The sequence below is a fragment of the Salvelinus alpinus genome, chromosome 2 (genome assembly GCF_045679555.1).
Source record: "Salvelinus alpinus chromosome 2, SLU_Salpinus.1, whole genome shotgun sequence".
NCBI lineage: Eukaryota > Metazoa > Chordata > Actinopteri > Salmoniformes > Salmonidae > Salvelinus > Salvelinus alpinus.
The window spans coordinates 10,356,239-10,376,721 of NC_092087.1; the positions used below are offsets into that span (position 1 = coordinate 10,356,239).

Below are 20,483 nucleotides of genomic sequence, written 5' to 3' on the forward strand. Positions count from 1 at the left end.
TTTGGTATGCAATGCATTACACCCACTATATATATATATATATATATATATATATATATATATATATATATATATATATATATATATATATATATATAGTATGTGTGTGTCACGTATTATTCCCTTCAAAGCTCGATGGCTTTTTCTCAATGAATAATATTTATCTGGATCCTTTCCACCTCTTCAGCCACACTAGTTTAGGTATATACTACGACATTCAGCTCTGTCATTTCATTGAATGTCCAATTTTGAGGGCTCAAAAAGTGGAATAGCCATGTCAGAGAAAAGACGTGTCTACAAAATTACTGCACAAAAACGAAGAAAAAAAACAATGCTGATATATCCACCCTTTTCCTGAAGTATACACTTTGCACACTTCCTGTTGTGTGAAGTCCCGGAGGGATGCTTGTAAATATGCCTGTGTACCTTAAATGTTTCATGCTCAGTTGCTTGTAACTTATTATCATTGTGACTGAGACTAAAATACCACACACTACTTTTAAATCTACTGCGTTGTTTGTCATTGCCTACGATGGACTGTACTGTACCTGACTCTGTTGTTGAGATATCATCTAAATAAACAACATGCTTAAACTACACTCTTCTACAGAGAGTGAGAACTTGTGAAACATGTATGTTATAAAACAATTGAATCTCTCACATAAAATCAACTCCCTTTTAATAAAAACTACAGTTCAATATTACAATTATTCTCTGCCAAAGTGTCAATATGATACTAAAAGTTCTTCAAGGGAAAGATAGTTTACAGAATTTGTTTCAATCTAAAGTGAACACAAATACATTTATACAAAGTCAAGATTAAAAATAGCATTGTTAAGTTTATTATTATTTACATACTAATATGTGACTAAAAAGCCTGTTGTATGCTCCCCAGTCGAAACAGTTCTGGTGTTGGGCAGTTTTTTTTCTTCCGGCTGTTCGCTATAAGAATCATTTTTATTTATTTTATTTAACCAGGTAGGCTAGTTGAGAACAAGTTCTCATTTGCAACTGCGACCTGGCCAAGATAAAGCGAAGCAGTTCGACACAACACAGAGTTACATATGGAGTAAAACAAACATACAGTCAATAAAACAGTAGAAAAATAAGTCTATATACAATGTGAGCAAATGAGGTGAGATAAGGGAGGTAAAGGCAACAAAAAATATATAAGAATCATAATCATTATAATAAGACTCATTTCTTGAGGCAAATCGAAGTTCTGTAGCCGAAGTCTACGCCCCTTCATCGGTGATTGGTCAATAGTACTACTAGTAGGACTGGGAACATGAAGCCGTGTCATTTGAGACGACTAGTTTTAATACAAAATGTTCGTGACTCAATGGGGAAAAACAACCGTTATATTGCCGCTTTTTGTTCTAGTTTTTCAAACTAAAGTTTTTAGGGAGTATGAGAGCTTCGCCTAGCCGAGTTCTGTTAGCCGGAAAACGATGCAGACACCGTAAAAGACTGACTGTAAAACATGACATGATTCAGACTTGATTCCAATGCTACACAATTGTTGATTTCTTCACAATTCCCTCATATCAACGCAACACAGACTAAATCAAACATTCACAGGAGTGCCAAATATAGAAGGTAAAAATGCCCCCTTTCCCATAAACTATCATGGACAGACTACGTAAATCTGTCCACCAATCACGCAGGATTTTGGTTCTGGGTTAACCGAGATAACCTTTACCCCCTAATCCAGGGTCACATATTTTTGCATCCCCTAAAAAATTGAGGCTACGATTAGAGATCGGGTAAACTGATCCTAGATCTGTGGTTACAGACAGGAAACTTGTTACTCGAGTGCTCTAGTCATGATTACTCATGTTTGTAATGGTGCTACATGGCCAGTAGAGGGAAGCATAGACCTTTATAAAAAGCTTAGCATGAGTTCATTGGGTTCATACGGTAGTGTACAGGTTTTCAACACTCACTCCATCGTTGCCAACTGCTCCCAGATACAGTGCAATTGAACTTTGAACCTTTTTGGATCTGTTAGCCACCATTGAAGTATATTTACTAAAACCCTGATGTAGAATAGGTATACGGCTAATGATAGTGTTGTGAGTGGTGGTAGTGCTGGTGTTTGAAGCAGCCAGGTTGATCAGTTGATATAGCCTAGTTTCTATCTGATCGGCTGTGGGGAAATGAAAACTATCAGTAAAATCTCTTCTTGCCCCTCGTCGACCTCTGGCTGACCTCATCACTGTAGGGCTTTTTACCGTGACATTCTCGGCAGTGCTCGTTACCTCTTCCTTCCTTCCTCCGCGCGTGTGGCAGGTTCCCTCTCCTCCTCAGGATTCTTGTAGTCTGCGTGGGTATTCCCCGCCATCTCCCTTCTAAACTAGGCCCCGCTTAAATGTCGGTAATGTCACGTACACCGCCGATGTGATCTGTCTTTTTTAATCACAGACGGAGCATCTTCCCAAACGTTGTTCCCAACTCTGCCTGTGGGTTTGTTTCGGGACTTTTCTTTCAGGCATGCGCAGTCGCTGAGAGGCGAACTTTTGGAAATTCCATAACAACAATGCACCCGAAGAGTCGCTCGTCCGTTCTGTGAGCTGTTCTATGGACCTGTGCTGCCCCCTCCTCTAGCTTTATTATAGACTATAATAAACCAAGAATTCGTAAGCAGTCAAACTGAGCAGTCCTACAGTAAACAGTCAGTATACATAGAATAGAATATAACTTTACTGCCCATTATTTTTGTTCTGTGAGAGAATGGGCAGGAGGGGCAACAGTGGTTATGAAAAGCAAAACACTAAGTTTACGCCACAATATTATTCCATTGACCCAGCGTTGGCCGGGGTAGGCCGTCCTCGTAAATAAGAATTTGTTATTAACTGACTTGCCTCGTTAAATATATATATATATTTTTTAATCTGATGTACGAGTATGGACATTTTTCTTAGGCATCACCATACAAGAATAAACTCTCATTTAACAAGAGTATAAATCAATAGGCTATATGCCTAATCAGATAAAGTTCATATGCGATTACAGTGAGCAAAGAGAGTCAGGTTGAGATAAGTGCTTTTGTAAAACTCACGACAGCATCGATACAACCGTTTAATTATACTTGTTACCTACCTAATACTGAAGTACAATAGACTGAGAGACAGTACCAGGTCTAGTTCATGTACATATTCTTTATCCCTTTACACTTGTGTGTATAAGGTAGTAGTTGTGGAATTGTTAGGTTAGATTACTTGTTGGTTATTACTGCATTGTCGGAACTAGAAGCATAAGCATTTCGCTACACTTAGCATTTCGCTAACCATGTGTATGTGACAAATACAATTTGATTTGATTTGAGTCCCAAAACAATCAAGGTACAAAACACAATATGAATATTCATCTGTCATATCAACAGTCTTTCTGGATACTTTATAAAAACAACAATACATGAATTCCAATCCAGATAATCACATGCTCGTATTCAGCACACAACTGTACAGTTTCTCAGGACAGTTTTATTTTATGGAAAGTCGAAGTAGGAAGGACCTGTGATCCTGATTTCCTTTACTTTGATGCAACTCCTCCTGGAAGTAAACCCACAGAAATCAACACGCTATAGCCTACAGAATACTACATATTCAAACCGAACATTAAGTGTACAGTGCATTCGGAAAGTATTCAGACCCCTTGACATTTTCCACATTTTGTTATGTTACAGCCTTATTCTAAAATTGATTAAATTGTTTTTTTCCCCCTCATCAATCTACACACAATAACCCATAATGATAAAGCAAAAACAGTATTTTAGAAACGTTTGCAAATGTATAAAAATAAAAAAACTGAAATATCACATTTCCATAAGTATCCAGACCCTTTATTCAGTACTGTGTTGAAGAACCTTTGGCAACGATTACAGCCTCAAGTCTTCTTGGGTATGACGCTACAAGCTTGGCACACCTGTATTGGGGAGTTTCTCCCATTCTTCTCTGCAGATCCTCTCAAGCGCTGTCAGATTGGATGGGGAGTGTTGCTGCACAGCTATTTTCAGGTCTCTCCAGAGATGTTTGATTGGGTTCAAGTCCGGGCTCTGGCTGGGCCACTCAAGGACATTCAGAGACTTGTCCTGAAGCCACTCCTGCGTTGTCTTGGCTGTGTGCTTAGGGTTGTTGTCATGTTGGAAGGTGAACCTTCGCCCCAGTCTGAGGTCCTGAGTGCTCTGGAGAAGGTTTTCATCAAGGATCTATCTGTACTTTGCTCCATTCATCTTTGCCTCGATGCTGACTAGTCTCCCAGTCCCTGCCGCTGAAAAACATTCCCACAGCATGATGCTGTCACCACCATGCCTCACCGTAGGGATGGTGCCAGGTTTCCTCCAGATGTGACGCTTGGCATTCAGGACAAAGAGTTCAATCTCATGGTCAGGTGTCTTTTGGCAAACTCCAAGTGGGCTGTCATGTGCATTTTACTGAAGATTGGTTTCCGTCTGGCCAGTCTACCATAAAGGCCTGATTGGTGGAGTGCTGCAGAGATGGTTGTCCTCCTGGAAGGTTCTCCCATCTCCACAGAGGACCTCTGCTCTGTCTTAGTGACCATCGGGTTCTTGTTCACCTCCCTGACCAAGGCACTTCTCCCCAGATTGCTCAGTCTGGCTGGGCGGCCAGCTCTAGGAAGAGTCTTGGTGGAAGCCACTGTGTTTTTGGGGACCTTCAATGCTGCAGAAATGTTTTGGTACCCTTCTCCAGATTTGTGCCTCGACACAATCCTGTCTCAGAGCTCTACGGACAATTCCTTCGATCCCATGGCTTGGTTTTTGCTCTGACATGCACTGTCAACTGTGTGACCTTTAACGGCTCCCGTGTGGCAGCGGTCTAAGGCTCCCAGGTGGCGCAGCGGTCTAAGGCTCCCGGGTGGCAGCGGTCTAAGGCTCCCGTGTGGCAGCGGTCTAAGGCTCCCGGGTGGCAGCGGTCTAAGGCTCCCGTGTGGCAGCGGTCTAAGGCTCCCGTGTGGCAGCGGTCTAAGGCTCCCGGGTGGCAGCGGTCTAAGGCTCCCAGGTGGCGCAGCGGTCTAAGGCTCCCGTGTGGCAGCGGTCTAAGGCTCCCGGGTGGCAGCGGTCTAAGGCTCCCGTGTGGCAGCGGTCTAAGGCTCCCGGGTGGCAGCGGTCTAAGGCTCCCAGGTGGCGCAGCGGTCTAAGGCTCCCGTGTGGCAGCGGTCTAAGGCTCCCGGGTGGCAGCGGTCTAAGGCTCCCGGGTGGCGCAGCGGTCTAAGGCTCCCGTGTGGCAGCGGTCTAAGGCTCCCGGGTGGCAGCGGTCTAAGGCTCCCGTGTGGCAGCGGTCTAAGGCTCCCGTGTGGCAGCGGTCTAAGGCTCCCGTGTGGCAGCGGTCTAAGGCTCCCGTGTGGCAGCGGTCTAAGGCTCCCGGGTGGCAGCGGTCTAAGGCTCCCAGGTGGCGCAGCGGTCTAAGGCTCCCGTGTGGCAGCGGTCTAAGGCTCCCGGGTGGCAGCGGTCTAAGGCTCCCGGGTGGCGCAGCGGTCTAAGGCTCCCGGGTGGCAGCGGTCTAAGGCTCCCGGGTGGCGCAGCGGTCTAAGGCTCCCGTGTGGCAGCGGTCTAAGGCTCCCGTGTGGCAGCGGTCTAAGGCTCCCGTGTGGCAGCGGTCTAAGGCTCCCGTGTGGCAGCGGTCTAAGGCTCCCGTGTGGCGCAGCGGTCTAAGGCTCCCGGGTGGCGCAGCGGTCTAAGGCTCCCGGGTGGCGCAGCGGTCTAAGGCTCCCGGGTGGCGCAGCGGTCTAAGGCTCCCGTGTGGCAGCGGTCTAAGGCTCCCGTGTGGCAGCGGTCTAAGGCTCCCGTGTGGCAGCGGTCTAAGGCTCCCGGGTGGCGCAGCGGTCTAAGGCTCCCAGGTGGCGCAGCGGTCTAAGGCTCCCGTGTGGCGCAGCGGTCTAAGGCTCCCGGGTGGCGCAGCGGTCTAAGGCTCCCGTGTGGCAGCGGTCTAAGGCTCCCGTGTGGCAGCGGTCTAAGGCTCCCGGGTGGCGCAGCGGTCTAAGGCTCCCAGGTGGCGCAGCGGTCTAAGGCTCCCGTGTGGCAGCGGTCTAAGGCTCCCGGGTGGCAGCGGTCTAAGGCTCCCGGGTGGCGCAGCGGTCTAAGGCTCCCGTGTGGCAGCGGTCTAAGGCTCCCGTGTGGCAGCGGTCTAAGGCTCCCGTGTGGCAGCGGTCTAAGGCTCCCGTGTGGCAGCGGTCTAAGGCTCCCGTGTGGCAGCGGTCTAAGGCTCCCGTGTGGCAGCGGTCTAAGGCTCCCGTGTGGCAGCGGTCTAAGGCTCCCGTGTGGCAGCGGTCTAAGGCTCCCGTGTGGCAGCGGTCTAAGGCTCCCGTGTGGCAGCGGTCTAAGGCTCCCGTGTGGCAGCGGTCTAAGGCTCCCGGGTGGCGCAGCGGTCTAAGGCTCCCGTGTGGCAGCGGTCTAAGGCTCCCGGGTGGCAGCGGTCTAAGGCTCCCGGGTGGCGCAGCGGTCTAAGGCTCCCGTGTGGCAGCGGTCTAAGGCTCCCGTGTGGCAGCGGTCTAAGGCTCCCGTGTGACCGCGGTCTAATGCTCCCGTGTGGCAGCGGTCTAAGGCTCCCGTGTGGCAGCGGTCTAAGGCTCCCGTGTGGCAGCGGTCTAAGGCTCCCGTGTGGCAGCGGTCTAAGGCTCCCGTGTGGCAGCGGTCTAAGGCTCCCGGGTGGCGCAGCGGTCTAAGGCTCCCGGGTGGCGCAGCGGTCTAAGGCTCCCGGGTGGCGCAGCGGTCTAAGGCTCCCGTGTGGCAGCGGTCTAAGGCACAGCATCTCAGTGCAAGAGGCGTCACTGTAGTCCCTGGTTCGAATCCAGGCTGTATCACATCCGGCCGTGATTGGGAGTCCCATAGGGCGGCACACAATTGGCCCAGCGTCGCCCGTCATTGTAAATAAGAATTTGTTCATCACTGACTTGCCAGGTTAAATAAAATAATAAATAATACATCTCAGTGCTAGAGGTGTCACTACAGACCCCGGTAGACATGTGTGCCTTTCCAAATCAGGTCCAATCAATTTAATTTACCACAGGTAGATCCAATCAAGTTGTAGAAACATCAAGGATGATCAATGGTAACAGGATGCACCTGAGCTTAATTTCGAGTCTCATAACAAAGGGTCTGAATACTTATGTAAATAAGGTATTTCTGTTTTTTATTTTTAATACATTTGCAAACATTTCTAAAAACCTGTTTTCATTTTGTCATTATGGGGTATTGTGTTTAGATTGATGAGGGGGACATTTAAAAAAAAATCAATTTTAGAATAAGGCTGTAACTTAACAAAATGTGGAAAAAGGGGTGGAGTCTGAATACTTTCCGAATGCACTGTATAGTTTTGGTCTATGTCTTTCATATACCTGTTTTACCGTTCAATTGTGTAGTTTATTGATTTCTCTATAGGCTACAACCTTATGTTACTCTTGTGAATAACATTTCCTTTTTTTTGTTTGTCCCTGAGCATTATTATTATTAGTAGCTACTGCATTAGTATTTAGTTATTAGGCCTATGATTAAGATAATTAGTATTTCTATTATTATCGAACTAAGAAATTAGATAGGCTTATGGAATAATATTGTGGTGTAAACTTGTGTTTTGCTTTTCATAAAAACACTGTTGCTCATCCCATCACACACTATTATAACAAAAAACCCAGCCAGTGCCAACACCGTGGCCCGGTGTCCTCTAAGTATCCCACTAACGAATACTATATACACACGCGACACGACCGGACTCAATAAATAGACAAAGTATTTCGCTCACCTACTCAGCAACAGACCCTCAAGTCGTGACGTGGAAAACCGAGGCTCATCGAGCGTTTTAACCCTGGTCCCGGAGACCGGAGCTTTCTATTCGCTACTCACGCACGCGACGCGTCTCATATCGGCGCTGTTGCTGGGCTGGTAAACTGCGGGTGTTGTTGCACGGTGCATTTAAACACTTGTCTGTCTGTCGGAGTTAAGGAATTAACCGTTAAGTGTCAAAGGATGAAATAACATAGGAAGTTAAAGACTTTATTATAAAGACAATGAGCATGTTGGTTTTAAAGGGTTAACCTGAATTATTTATGTTTTAATATCAGTTTTCATCAACACTAGCAGCTTGTTCACGATCATCATCGCGCAAGGCACAGATCGAGAGGAGTTTAGGAACTCGCGATCAAGAAGTGTGGGATGTTGTTTTGATAGCCAGCGCCCGTCACTCCACACAGAGACAAGAGGGCAATATAAAAAAAGAAGCGAAATGTCTGTAATGAAATAATATCCAAATAACACGGCATTCTTTTATAATAAACACATCCAATAAAATAAAATAAATCCATCCCTATAGGGATGTTAGGCTACCTATGGCAATAAATAGGTTACATTTCATTATGTTTCCTTTTGATTCAAGATGGGGACGCTACCTATGGCGATACATAGGTTATATTGCATTGTTTCCTTTGAGAGAAAAAAATACGTTTTAAGTTGAATTTGTTGCAGCAGACCATACTACTCTTGAGAAATAATATTATACACACACACAGAGCAGGACGGAGTCGGACTTTAAAGCATTTCATTACTCTCACAAACTTGAATAGTGTACAGTGTGGCCCTCACGCGCATAAAGAAAACGGTCCCCAGACATAGAGATAAATACCGGAGAATAATAGAAGCAAGCCTATATAAAAAACGTAAAATAAAAACCTATCTATTATTGGATACAAAACGAGCCAATATTCCAAGCAGAGTTGCTTTCTTTATTCCTTTCACAATATCCTATAACTGAACATAAATTATACATAGCCTATATTGTCGCCTAATATTTGTGAGAAAAACTTTCCTTAGACATTCTAAAATATTCTTGCATAAGTGTATTTTTTAATATTTTTGTTAGAGCCAGAGACTGTTTAATAAAACATGTTCTTGTTCTCTCTGTTTTATTTCCGACTAGAAATGGGTTGCCAAGCATTGCATCATTCCTTTCATGTGACTCCCTTACGCCCAAAATTCGTCCTGGCTGCATTACATCTTCGCGTCACACAAACTACCCAGAGTGGAGACAACCCAGGACTCTTTAGAGCCCGCCTTTACTGTAGAATACAATTACCAATTGGATGTCGTCAAGCAAAATAATTTAGCGCGTAGATTACTATTGTACCATCTGGTTGTCAGTCATTTCATCATCAGCTAATGGGCTTCGGTTAAGTAAAAACAAAAAAAACTTCCCGTCGAGTTCGGTTGGCGTCACCATATATAAAGATCACCGGGAGTTCCCGAAAAAATCACATTCAGTATCCTAAGCCGAACAATGGTTAACATGAGCTATCACCAATCTCAACTAAAATATATACACAGTCCGAATCCAAGACAGGCGAGAAAGCGAAATAATAAAAGAAAAAGGGTAAGTGAATTTTATTCTGTATAGTTTTTAAAAAGTTGTTGATTGTCTTTTAGGGACTTCTATAAGGAGTTCTCATTTTAATTTGGCAGCTGATCGTCTCTCTGGTTTCCCCTTTTGGAAAAGAATGTGAATGTTGTTTGGCAACTTTCCCCATGTCTGTTTTAGGACAGCAGTTGCTGTGTGCAATTATAATTGACATTTGTTATATTTTTATCCAAGATTGAGGGGTACATTTATCTGTATATTTGACTTTGACCCCCAAGTGGCGTTCTCTCTGCCACGAGCTCTCTCGCTCTCATAAGTTTGACATAACAGAGACAGCTGAGCTGTCAAACGTTTACGTAACGTTTTACAAAGTTTTGTTTCGGTTTTATAAACTTATTATTTACTGTTATCAACGTTCAGGCTTTTGTTTGATCAATCTATAAGATGTCATTGATCCAGACATTATAATTTGTTTTGTTAATAGCCTATTAAATAACAAAAATAAACACTTATTTGTCTTGACAGAATAAGATCGCATGGCTATTTGGAGTGGACTTTTCATTAGAACAGTATAGAACGCTTTTCATTGTCTCATCCCGGTGTTTGTACCAGTGGAGGTGTCCGTTTTCACGCAGGCTTTTGTTTCGCCCCGTCCTGTACTCTGATTCCATGACGTAATGCCTTGGCTTGGAGAACGAGCGCAGCCTTCCACACCACATCCGAGAAACACATTTAGCCTGCAGTTGCATAAATATCACCTTTCTGAAAATGTATTCTTCAAAGAATACACGATAGAAATATATAGATACTCTTCATAAAAGTATTTGCCAAGAATTGGGCTGCATTTATGGATTAATGTCTACTTGTCTATGTCATGCAAGCTGTGTTGTGGTCACAGGTTATTTCCCGTCCACCAAGTGTTTTTTTATTAAAGTACCTTTAACTATTTAATGTCAACGATAAAACTCTATTTTTAGAAGAAGAAAAAAAGATATGTTGCATGTTGGGGAGATTGCATGTCGAAATCTCTTTTTTCTTTTTCATGAGCTTGTGTAAATCGAAATCAAGGATGTTTTGATCGAAATAGAATTAATTTTGGACTGTGGCAGGAGGAGCCCTCGAGGCCCTACGGAGTGACCGGTTTTTTGGATGATTTTCCACACATATATATATATTTTTACCAGAACATGTGAAGCCATTGTCAAGTTATTGTATTCATTTAATCCACATAAAATCCGTTTTATAGGCCTGCATTCAACCATTTTTAACAGTGCATTGTCAGGTTGTTTATCAAGTTGAGTGCCTCAGCTATATTTTCAGTAGATCTGTCTGCTGTTATAAAATATACATTTATGTTCCTTTAAGCACATTCTAACATCTCAACACACTGTATTGAAAAATCGTTGTATTAATTAATTCCATATATTCTTTCTAGACTTGTTGTTGGGACAAATTATCACCAACGACCAACTGCCAGACTTGATCATAAGAGACTTTCAGAAGGTGAATTGCGTTTCCTCATTCCTTCTGTTGATTTCACTGAGTGTTGGATGACAAGTTAACCTCATTATACTTATATCAATGCATTTCTTTTCAAGATTTTAACTTGATAATGTTTGAAATTAAGTCATCACTACAGCTCATGTTTTTGACAATTGAATTCTATATAAAAGACATTGGTTTGTGCAGTAGACCCATTTGTCCACTAAGTGCCACTATTTGACCATTTAGTGAAAAAGTGTCCGTTTTCAAACAATATAGAAATTACAATACCGGTACTTTGTTCAATTACTTATTTTCCTTCAACTCTTGATAATTCTTAACATGTACTAACTTAGCTGTGCAATAGAACAGTAGAACAATAGAACAGTCTCTCTTACATAAAGCTCTCTCCTGAGTAATTTGTATATCGATCCCGATGCCTAGCGTACTGTCGAGAAACCACATAACCGTTCATGCAGAAGATATATTAAATAATTATTTCATCATTCTAAAAACGGAACCCTCCTGTCCGGACATTATTCCAAAACCGTCTCCTCTCCATCTCCAGTCCTGGTCCAGTGTGTTCCAGCGTGTGGAAGACTATCGGTGTCGACTGAGTGACGGAGCGAAAGATGACTGCCGAGTGGCTTCACCTGCCCCCTCCGTACCCCCCAGGTGTGGGACCGCTGTGTGGTGCAGAGTCTTACCCCCCAGGTGTGGGACCGCTGTGTGGTGCAGAGTCTTACCCCCCCGGTGTGGGGCCGCTGTGTGGTGCAGAGTCGTACCCCCCCGGTGTGGGGCCGCTGTGTGGTGCAGAGTTGGAGGCGTGGTATGAGGACCTGCAGGATATACTGGGATCAGACGGGGGCGGGGCCAAACTGGCGCGTGCCCCTCCCTGCTCTGAGGTCAGTTGAGATTTTAAAAATAGTTTTGATCAATATGGATTGATCTATCAGCGATGATTGATTGATTGATGATCGTCGATGTGTTTTGGCTTTTGAATCAGTTGTTGGTTTGTTCATCTTCTCTGTTTCATGATGCAACTCTTTCCACAGTGCTGATGTAAGAAGCTCGTTCGACATAACCATTCCCTAACGTACACACTTTCCTCTTCTCTGTCCTTTCGCCTCTTCTCTGTCCTTTCTCCTCTTCTCTGTCCTTTCGCCTCTTTTCTGTCCTTTCGCCTCTTCTCTGTCCTTTCGCCTCTTCTCCCTCTCTCGTTCTCTTCTCCCTCTCTCCCTCTTCTCTTCTCCCTCTCTCGTTCTCTTCTCCCTCTCTCGTTCTCTTCTCTTCTCCCTCTCTCCTTCTCATTCTCTTCTCCCTCTCTTCTTCTCATTCTCTTCTCCCTCTCTCTTCTCTTTCTTCCCTTTTATTTTCTTCAGAAGGAGCCGGAGTTCCTAGATGTTCTGGAGAGCTGTTCCCTGACATGGCTGACAGACGGAGTGGGAGTGGGTGTCGGGGGGGAGGCGTGGGACGGAGGTGAGGGGGTCCAGAGGGTCACGATCCCGGAGGAGCCTCCTACCCATCCACCCCACCACATCTCCTCCAACACCTCCCGTCCGAGTCCAGCTGAGGAAAGGGCAGAGAGGCAGGGGGACAGAGAGGGAGGGAGGGATGGAGAAAGAGGTGGCTCTGGAGGAGGGGACCTGTTGCCCCCAGAGTTCTTTGAGTTGCTGAACGAGGGAGGGGTGGGCATGGTGGAGAAAGGAGGGGTGGGCATGGTGGAGACAGGAGGGGTCATGGTGGAGACAGGAGGGGTGGGCATGGTGGAGACAGGAGGGGTGGGCATGGTGGAGACAGGAAGGGTGGGCATGGTGGAGACAGGAGGGATCATGGTGGAGACAGGAGGGATCATGGTGAGCGGTAGCTACCACCATCATCAGCTTCATCATCACTCCGACAATCTCCAACAACCTGAGTCTCCCTCCGCCAGCGAGGAGGAAAACACCTGCGTCCCAGACTCTCCCTCCTGCTCTTCCTCCGCCTCTCCGTCCACCTCTCTCAACTGCTCTCCTCCTTCCTCTCCTACTAGCACCTCGTTCTCCTCGTCTCGGCAGGACAAACGCAAGAGGGGCAACTCTCTGTCCTTCCCTTCCTCCGGCTCACACTCATCCTCCTCTTCCTCTTCTGCGAAGAAGAGCAGGAGAGAGAGGGATCAGGAGAACGAGAGGAAGGTGCAGGAGCTGACAGATCAGAACGAGAGGTTGAAAGCAGAGATAGACAGACTGGGAGAGGAGGTGCAGAGGACACGCCGAGCCCTGATAGAGAGACTAGTTAACACCAGGAAGTGAGGGAGGAAGGAAGACAGAAAATGAGCATTTGGAATAGCAAGTTGGCGGTGAAGAGTTTAACGCGGTGGTTTAACTTTGAAATGCATTTTAAGACAGCGTTAAAGAGAGAAACCAAAAGATACCTATATGTTTTAAGAAGAAAGTTAAATTAGAATTTTCTGAAAAACTGTATGAGAAAGTAAGAAGGAAAAGATAGATATAAAGAAAGAGCGAGCGATGGAAGAGCAAGTCAAAGGAAAACCACGGAGAGGAAGAACTGTGGCAGACGTAGTGACAGATGGACATACAGGGTGTAAAGTAACGGAGGAAAAGGTTCAGAAGGTGGATGGGTCATGCTCTCTGTTGAGAGGTTACAGTGTACTGTATCTACATGTAGGGCCGGGTGTCAGGAAGAATCTTTCAAATAGATGGGTTAACTAACGTAGAATGATTGGGTCGTTTAGATTATTCAGTCATGTGTAGCGTTCAGTATGAAGTACGGATGGGTTAGATTCAATTAACCCGATTGTGGCCTTTGATTCCAAAATTAAGGAATTGATTCGGAAGCATCTACCTATGAAGATTGTGAACAAACACCTATCCCAAGCGTTGCATGGGTCACGTTCATTAAGCATCAAATGGAAAGAAACAAAGTGGGACTACATGGACAAAAAAAAAACATATGTTTAGTTCTGTTGCAAAACATTTTAAAACGTTTTCTGTTGCGTGCCCTAATGAATGCGGTTCTGATTGGGCGTTTTGCTCGTTAAGCCTAGTGAAGTGATTTGTATGAAGTAGGGGTTAGTAAAAATTCGGATTTGTTTTGGGGGTGTCGGCATTGATTCCAAAATTATGGCTAATTGAAAAAACAATTCAAGTGATTTTTTCCCCATTGCTAGGAGTTATTGATTGGGGGTTTGGTAGGAATTTTTATTGATCGGACTCAGAAAGCATCAACAAAGCGATTCTGACAAACTTGTGTTGGACTCATTCCTAGTATGAAGGTGGTGAGGACTAAAACAAGGAGAGTGCATTTCATTGTCACGGCATCCTTTATCTAGCCTGGTTAAACCTGACTGAATGCTAAGCCTACCTTTGTTTCACTGGGAAGCAACCATGAAACGTAGCTAAAATTGTTTGAATACCAGGCTATCCCTTATCCGCCAACCTCAAATCTAAGATTAATCCTAAAGACTGCAGAGGCCATCAGAGATAATATTTCTTGTCCAGTTTGTGGAGTAATATAGAGCTCAGGAAAGTTTGTCAGTCAGTAACTCAGTACTTATATAAGCCGCTACGGCTTTACTGTGCGTGGATAGTTTTACACCGAGAACGTGGATAGTTTTACACCGAGAACGTGGATAGTTTTACACCGAGAACGTGGATAGTTTTACACCTAGAACGTGGATAGTTTTACACCTAGAACGTGGATAGTTTTACACCTAGAACGTGGATAGTTTTACACCGAGAACGTGGATAGTTTTACACCTAGAAAGCTAATCTTTTTCTATCAAATTGACTGAATTTAGTGGTAGTAATATTTACAATGTAGAGCTCTACCCTGATTCACATATATATATATATTTTATATACTCCTGTATTATACCGACACAGTTCTACTGAAATAAAACCTTTACTGTACCCATATTGATTCACCATTTTACTGTAAACGATGTATCGGTTAGCGGTTGAATTAGAGGAACACTAAAGTGCTTGTCTTTTATTTCTGTTAAATTACAAGGAAACATTGTATTTACTTTGCTGTTGTATGTTTAGAGTTGCAAATAAAATCCTTTAAAACCATTTTAGTGTCTCGGAATGTCTATTTGATTGAAATGTAAAGTGAGATGCATATAAGGTCCAAACAAATGCTTTAATCTTTGAAAGTGACAAATTAAGAAAATAATAATAATAATTCCAGCCTCTGTTTCTGAATTCATTTATCACAGTATTTGCAGATTATTAATTTTTTTAGCAAATGTTGTATTTATTTGATTGAATAAATGGGAATATGTAAAAACATGACTTTTTGAAATGTTTTATATAACAATATTATAATATTATTACGCAGACATCGTTCTACACACACTGACCTGAACTAATTGCTGCATAGTGACAGTAGAACCGTAGCCTGGTGGAACCAGCCGGGTCACCGGGTCACCATTTTATTTCTCTTCATGATACCGTGCAGTAAAAATAACGGGGAATCCACCTAACCATCAGCCTACTAGAACCTGCTACTTTGAGTAAAGAGATGTAGAAAAAGTCTGACTGAATATTTGGTAGCAGTTTTCAATTCCCCCCTCTTCGATTACTGATCTTACCTACTACTCTGTCCCCATAAGCAACGCCACATTGTCTTCCATCCTGTCACAGATCTTACTCTCATATTTGTTATTATTATTCAAATCTTGCCTCTACTTCTCTCATATTTGTCCAGCCTCTGTCGGTCTTCTCTCTCTTTCTAATCACTTCTTCTTGCCTTTTGTCACCACTGGTTCTGGGTGCTTTCCCTCAGCCAGGGATAGCTGTTTCTTCAGTTCCAGGAGTTTGGTGACCTCTGCTCCAATCACAGCTTTCTCTGCCTTCTGGCCCTTCAGGGTCCGGACCTTTTCCCCCTGGCAGAGAGCAGACAACAGGTTAGACAGACATCATTACCAACTAGTCAGTTAATTAATGAGCACCTTCTCCTCCTGGCAGACAACAGGTTAGACAGACATCATTACCAACTAGTCAGTTAATTAATGAGCACCTTCTCCTCCTGGCAGACAACAGGTTAGACAGACGTCATTACCAACTAGTCAGTTAATTAATGAGCACCTTCTCTCCCTGGCAGACAACAGGTTAGACAGACGTCATTACCAACTAGTCAGTTAATTAATGAGCACCTTCTCCCCCTGGCAGACAACAGGTTAGACAGACATCATTACCAACTAGCACCTTCTCCCCCTGGCAGACAACAGGTTAGACAGACATCATTACCAACTAGCACCTTCTCCCCCTGGCAGACAACAGGTTAGACAGACATCATTACCAACTAGCACCTTCTCCCCCTGGCAGACAACAGGTTAGACAGACATCATTACCAACTAGCACCTTCTCCCCCTGGCAGACAACAGGTTAAACAGACATCATTACCAACTAGCACCTTCTCCCCCTGGCAGACAACAGGTTAGACAGACATCATTACCAACTAGCACCTTCTCCCCCTGGCAGACAACAGGTTAAACAGACATCATTACCAACTAACACCTTCTCCCCCTGGCAGACAACAGGTTAGACAGACATCATTCTCCCCCTGGCATAGAGAACCCAGTGGTTGAACACAGTGAGTCAGTATTATCAACTAATTAAATCATTACTAGCTAGATACTTTTGTCATAACAAGCTAGACTTTCGTCATTACAAACTGGTAAATCAATATCTAAAGGCCCCTTCACTTGGTCCGCACACGGTGTCAAGCTCACTGAGGGGTCAGGTGGAGAAGTGGGTAAAAGTTAGCTGGTTGAGGGGTCAGGGGTAGAAGTGGGTAAAAGTTAGCTGGTTGAAGGGTCAGGTGGAGAAGTGGGTAAAAGTTAGCTGGTTGAAGGGTCAGGTGGAGAAGTGGGTAAAAGTTAGCTGGTTGAAGGGTCAGGTGGAGAAGTGGGTAAAAGTTAGCTGGTTGAGGGGTCAGGTGGAGAAGTGGGTAAAAGTTAGCTGGCTGACGGGTCAGGTGGAGAAGTGGGTAAAAGTTAGCTGGTTGAGGGGTCAGGTGGAGAAGTGGGTAAAAGTTAGCTGGCTGACGGGTCAGATGGAGAAGTGGGTAAAAGTTAGCTGGTTGAGGGGTCAGGTGGAGAAGTGGTTACAAGTTAGCTGGTTGAGGGGTCAGGTGGAGAAGTGGGTACAAGTTAGCTGGTTGAGGGGTCAGGTGGAGAAGTGGGTAAAAGTTAGCTGGTTGAGGGGTCAGGTGGAGAAGTGGGTAAAAGTTAGCTGGTTGAAGGGTCAGGTGGAGAAGTGGTTACAAGTTAGCTGGTTGAGGGGTCAGGTGGAGAAGTGGTTACAAGTTAGCTGGTTGAGGGGTCAGGTGGAGAAGTGGTTACAAGTTAGCTGGTTGAGGGGTCAGGTGGAGAAGTGGGTAAAAGTTAGCTGGTTGAGGGGTCAGGTGGAGAAGTGGTTACAAGTTAGCTGGTTGAGGGGTCAGGTGGAGAAGTGGTTACAAGTTAGCTGGTTGAGGGGTCAGGTGGAGAAGTGGTTACAAGTTAGCTGGTTGAGGGGTCAGGTGGAGAAGTGGTTACAAGTTAGCTGGTTGAGGGGTCAGGTGGAGAAGTGGGTAAAAGTTAGCTGGTTGAGGGGTCAGGTGGAGAAGTGGTTACAAGTTAGCTGGTTGAGGGGTCAGGTGGAGAAGTGGGTAAAAGTTAGCTGGTTGAGGGGTCAGGTGGAGAAGTGGTTACAAGTTAGCTGGTTGAGGGGTCAGGTGGAGAAGTGGTTACAAGTTAGCTGGTTGAGGGGTCAGGTGGAGAAGTGGTTACAAGTTAGCTGGTTGAGGGGTCAGGTGGAGAAGTGGTTACAAGTTAGCTGGTTGAGGGGTCAGGTGGAGAAGTGGGTAAAAGTTAGCTGGTTGAGGGGTCAGGTGGAGAAGTGGTTACAAGTTAGCTGGTTGAGGGGTCAGGTGGAGAAGTGGGTACAAGTTAGCTGGTTGAGGGGTCAGGTGGAGAAGTGGGTACAAGTTAGCTGGCTGTAGCCGTTTACGTAATGAAACTTAGTTCTCTATTGAAAAACAGCGGTTTGCATCATTACCAAACTACTAAATCATTACCTCAAGCCCACCCATGGATACACGGACATGACTTGAAATGCTATGGTTGTGTCACTTTACGCATGACTATGTCCCGAATGGCAAAACATTTCTGGTGAAAATCATGTCTTAAAGGGCCAGTTATTTCATTGTTTAATTTCATTGTTTCAACCCCTAAGTTCTAATTCGTTACATTCGTCCCCCATCTTACCTGTTCTGCCACAGCCAGTGTTAAGTCCCTGGCTCTCTCTGCGTCTGCACCGTTCACTGCAGTCTGAGCAGCAGGATCTGAAGCTGGGGTTGGGGCGGGCTGAGCGTTGACATCAGTCTGGGCTGTCGTCTTTGGCTAGAATGGTAAGACGGGTTTCAGATGTTAAGTAATTTTTCTCCAACAATCACTAGTTACATTTCACTCTCAGAAAATAAACATTTGTTGTTAAGAAAGCTAACATACAATGTTATGAGTTAATGGGAACAAGATTCCCTCTGAAAAATAAATTAAATAAAGCACACATTTTCTTATTTTATCCGGAGCGATAAAATCTAACGGTTTAGTATGAGTTAGTGTGCATTAACGAAGACACAAGGGCCACACATGAATGGAACACCAATATGGAGCGTTATCAGTATCTACAGTAATATGGCGTGTTAACAGTGTCTACAGTAATATGGAGCGTTAACAGTGTCTACAGTAATATGGAGTGTTAACAGTGTCTACAGTAATATGGAGTGTTAACAGTAATATGGAGTGTAAAATTGTCCCTAGAATTTCTAAGCAAACAGCTGGAGGCAGGGCTTTCTCCTATAGAGCTCCATTTTTATGGAATGGTCTGCCTATCCATGTGAGAGACGCAGACTCGGTCTCGACCTTTAAGTCTTTACTGAAGACTCATCTCTTCAGTGGGTCATATGTTTGAGTGTAGTCTGGCCCAGGAGTGTGAAGGTGAACGGAAAGGCTCTGGAGCAACGAACCACCCTTGCTGTCTCTGCCTAGCCGGTTCCCCTCTCTCCACTGGGATTCTCTGCCTCTAACCCTATTACAGGGGCTGAGTCACTGGCTTACTGGTGCTCTTCCATGCCGTCCCTAGGAGGGGTGCGTCACTTGAGTGGGTTGAGTTACTGACGTGATCTTCCTGTCTGGGTTGGAGCCCCCCCCCCTTGGTTTGTGCTGTGGTGGAGATCTTTGTGGGCTATACTCGGCCTTGTCTCAGGATGGTAAGTTGGTGGTTGAAGTTATCCCTCTAGTGGTGTGGGGGCTGTGCTTTGGCAAAGTGGGTGGGGTTATATCCTTCCTGTTTGGCCCTGTCCGGGGGTATAATCGGATGGGGCCACAGTGTCTCCTGACCCCTCCTGTCTCAGCCTCCAGTATTTATGCAGCAGTAGTTTGTGTCGGGGGGCTAGGGTCAGTTTGTTATATCTGGAGTACTTGTCCTGTCTTATCCGGTGTCCTGTGTGAATTTAAGTATGCTCTCTCTAATTCTCTCTTTCTTTCTCTCTCTCGGACCTGAGCCCTAGGACCATGCCTCAGGACTACCTGGCATGATGACTCCTTGCTGTCCCCAGTCCACCTGGCTGTGCTGCTGCTCCAGTTTCAACTGTTCTGCCTGCGGCTATGGAACCCTGACCTGTTCACCGGACGTGCTACCTGTCCCAGGCCTGCTGTTTTCAACTCTCTAGAGACAGCAGGAGCGGTAGAGATACTCTTAATGATCGGCTATGAAAAGCCAACTGACATTTACTCCTGAGGTGCTGACCTGTTGCACCCTCGACAACTACTGTGATTATTATTATTTGACCATGCTGGTCATTTATGAACATTTGAACATCTTGGCCATGTTCTGTTATAATCTCCACCCGGCACAGCCAGAAGAGGACTGGCCACCCCTCATAGCCTGGTTCCTCTCTAGGTTTCTTCCTAGGTTCTGGCCTTTCTAGGGAGTTTTTCCTAGCCACCGTGCTTCTACATCTGCATTGCTTGCTGTTTGGGGTTTTAGGCTGGGTTTCTGTACAGCACTTTGAGATATCAGCTGATGTAAGAAGGGCTATATAAATACATTTGATTTGATTTAATTTGATTTAACAGTGTCTACAGTAATATGGAGCGTTAACAGTGTCTACAGTAATATGGAGCGTTAACCGTGTCTACAGTAATATGGAGCGTTAACAGTGTCTACAGTAATATGGAGTGTTAACAGTGTCTACAGTCATATGGAGTGTTAACAGTGTCTACAGTAATATGGAGCGTTAACCGTGTCTACAGTAATATGGAGTGTTAACAGTGTCTACAGTAATATGGAGTGTTAACAGTGTCTACAGTAATATGGAGCGTTAACCGTGTCTACAGTAATATGGAGTGTTAACAGTGTCTACAGTAATTGCATCACTCCATACAGAACACACAGCACGGCGAGATACCTTCTTCGGTTTGGCTTCCTCCTCCTCTGGCTGGAAGGAGGGATCGAGGACAAGATTTAGATAAAGGCCCACTCCTGAATTTAAAAAAACAAAACGGCTGCCCTGCCACTTGGTTTTGAGGGATCGAGGAGGAGAGGATTTCCATTCCCCTGCACCCCCCTTCTTGAACAGTCTTGA

The 20,483-nt window shown here is 44.9% G+C and overlaps 2 protein-coding genes across 5 annotated transcripts in view; one reads left to right on the top strand and one right to left on the bottom strand.

Moving 5' to 3' along the window:
• Positions 1-9,268: 9,268 nt before the first annotated feature.
• Positions 9,269-13,345, top strand: LOC139553781 (uncharacterized). 3 transcript variants are annotated; one of them, XM_071366444.1, is made up of 4 exons: positions 9,269-9,380; positions 10,801-10,868; positions 11,416-11,752; positions 12,230-13,345. In XM_071366444.1, the coding sequence occupies exons 3-4, from the start codon at positions 11,480-11,482 to the stop codon at positions 13,136-13,138; spliced, it is 1,182 nt and encodes a 393-aa protein (XP_071222545.1). In that variant the 5' UTR covers positions 9,269-9,380; positions 10,801-10,868; positions 11,416-11,479; the 3' UTR covers positions 13,139-13,345. The 3 variants fall into 3 exon arrangements, with proteins under 3 accessions (XP_071222545.1, XP_071222563.1, XP_071222555.1); XM_071366462.1 differs by having other exon boundaries at positions 12,233-13,345; XM_071366454.1 differs by lacking the exons at positions 9,269-9,380; positions 10,801-10,868 and having other exon boundaries at positions 11,346-11,752.
• A 1,695-nt stretch (positions 13,346-15,040) lies between these two features.
• Positions 15,041-20,483, bottom strand: part of mars1 (methionyl-tRNA synthetase 1) — a 57,034-nt gene continuing 51,591 nt past the window's right edge. Inside the window, exons 20-22 of one of the 2 annotated variants that reach the window (XM_071366413.1) lie at positions 20,307-20,336; positions 18,103-18,237; positions 15,041-15,735 (exon numbers count right to left, since the gene is read on the bottom strand). In XM_071366413.1, the coding sequence (XP_071222514.1) occupies positions 15,586-15,735; positions 18,103-18,237; positions 20,307-20,336 (315 nt within the window). In that variant the 3' untranslated portion in view covers positions 15,041-15,585. The remainder of the gene's footprint in view (positions 15,736-18,102; positions 18,238-20,306; positions 20,337-20,483) is intronic. The other variant, XM_071366421.1, reaches the window with a different exon arrangement.

Coding starts and splice junctions, on each gene's coding strand:
- LOC139553781 (XM_071366444.1), top strand. CDS start 11,480: ATGACTGCCGAGTGGCTTCACCTGCCCCCTCCGTACCCCCCAGGTGTG. Junction 11,753..12,229: donor GTGCCCCTCCCTGCTCTGAG/GTCAGTTGAGAT, acceptor TATTTTCTTCAG/AAGGAGCCGGAGTTCCTAGA.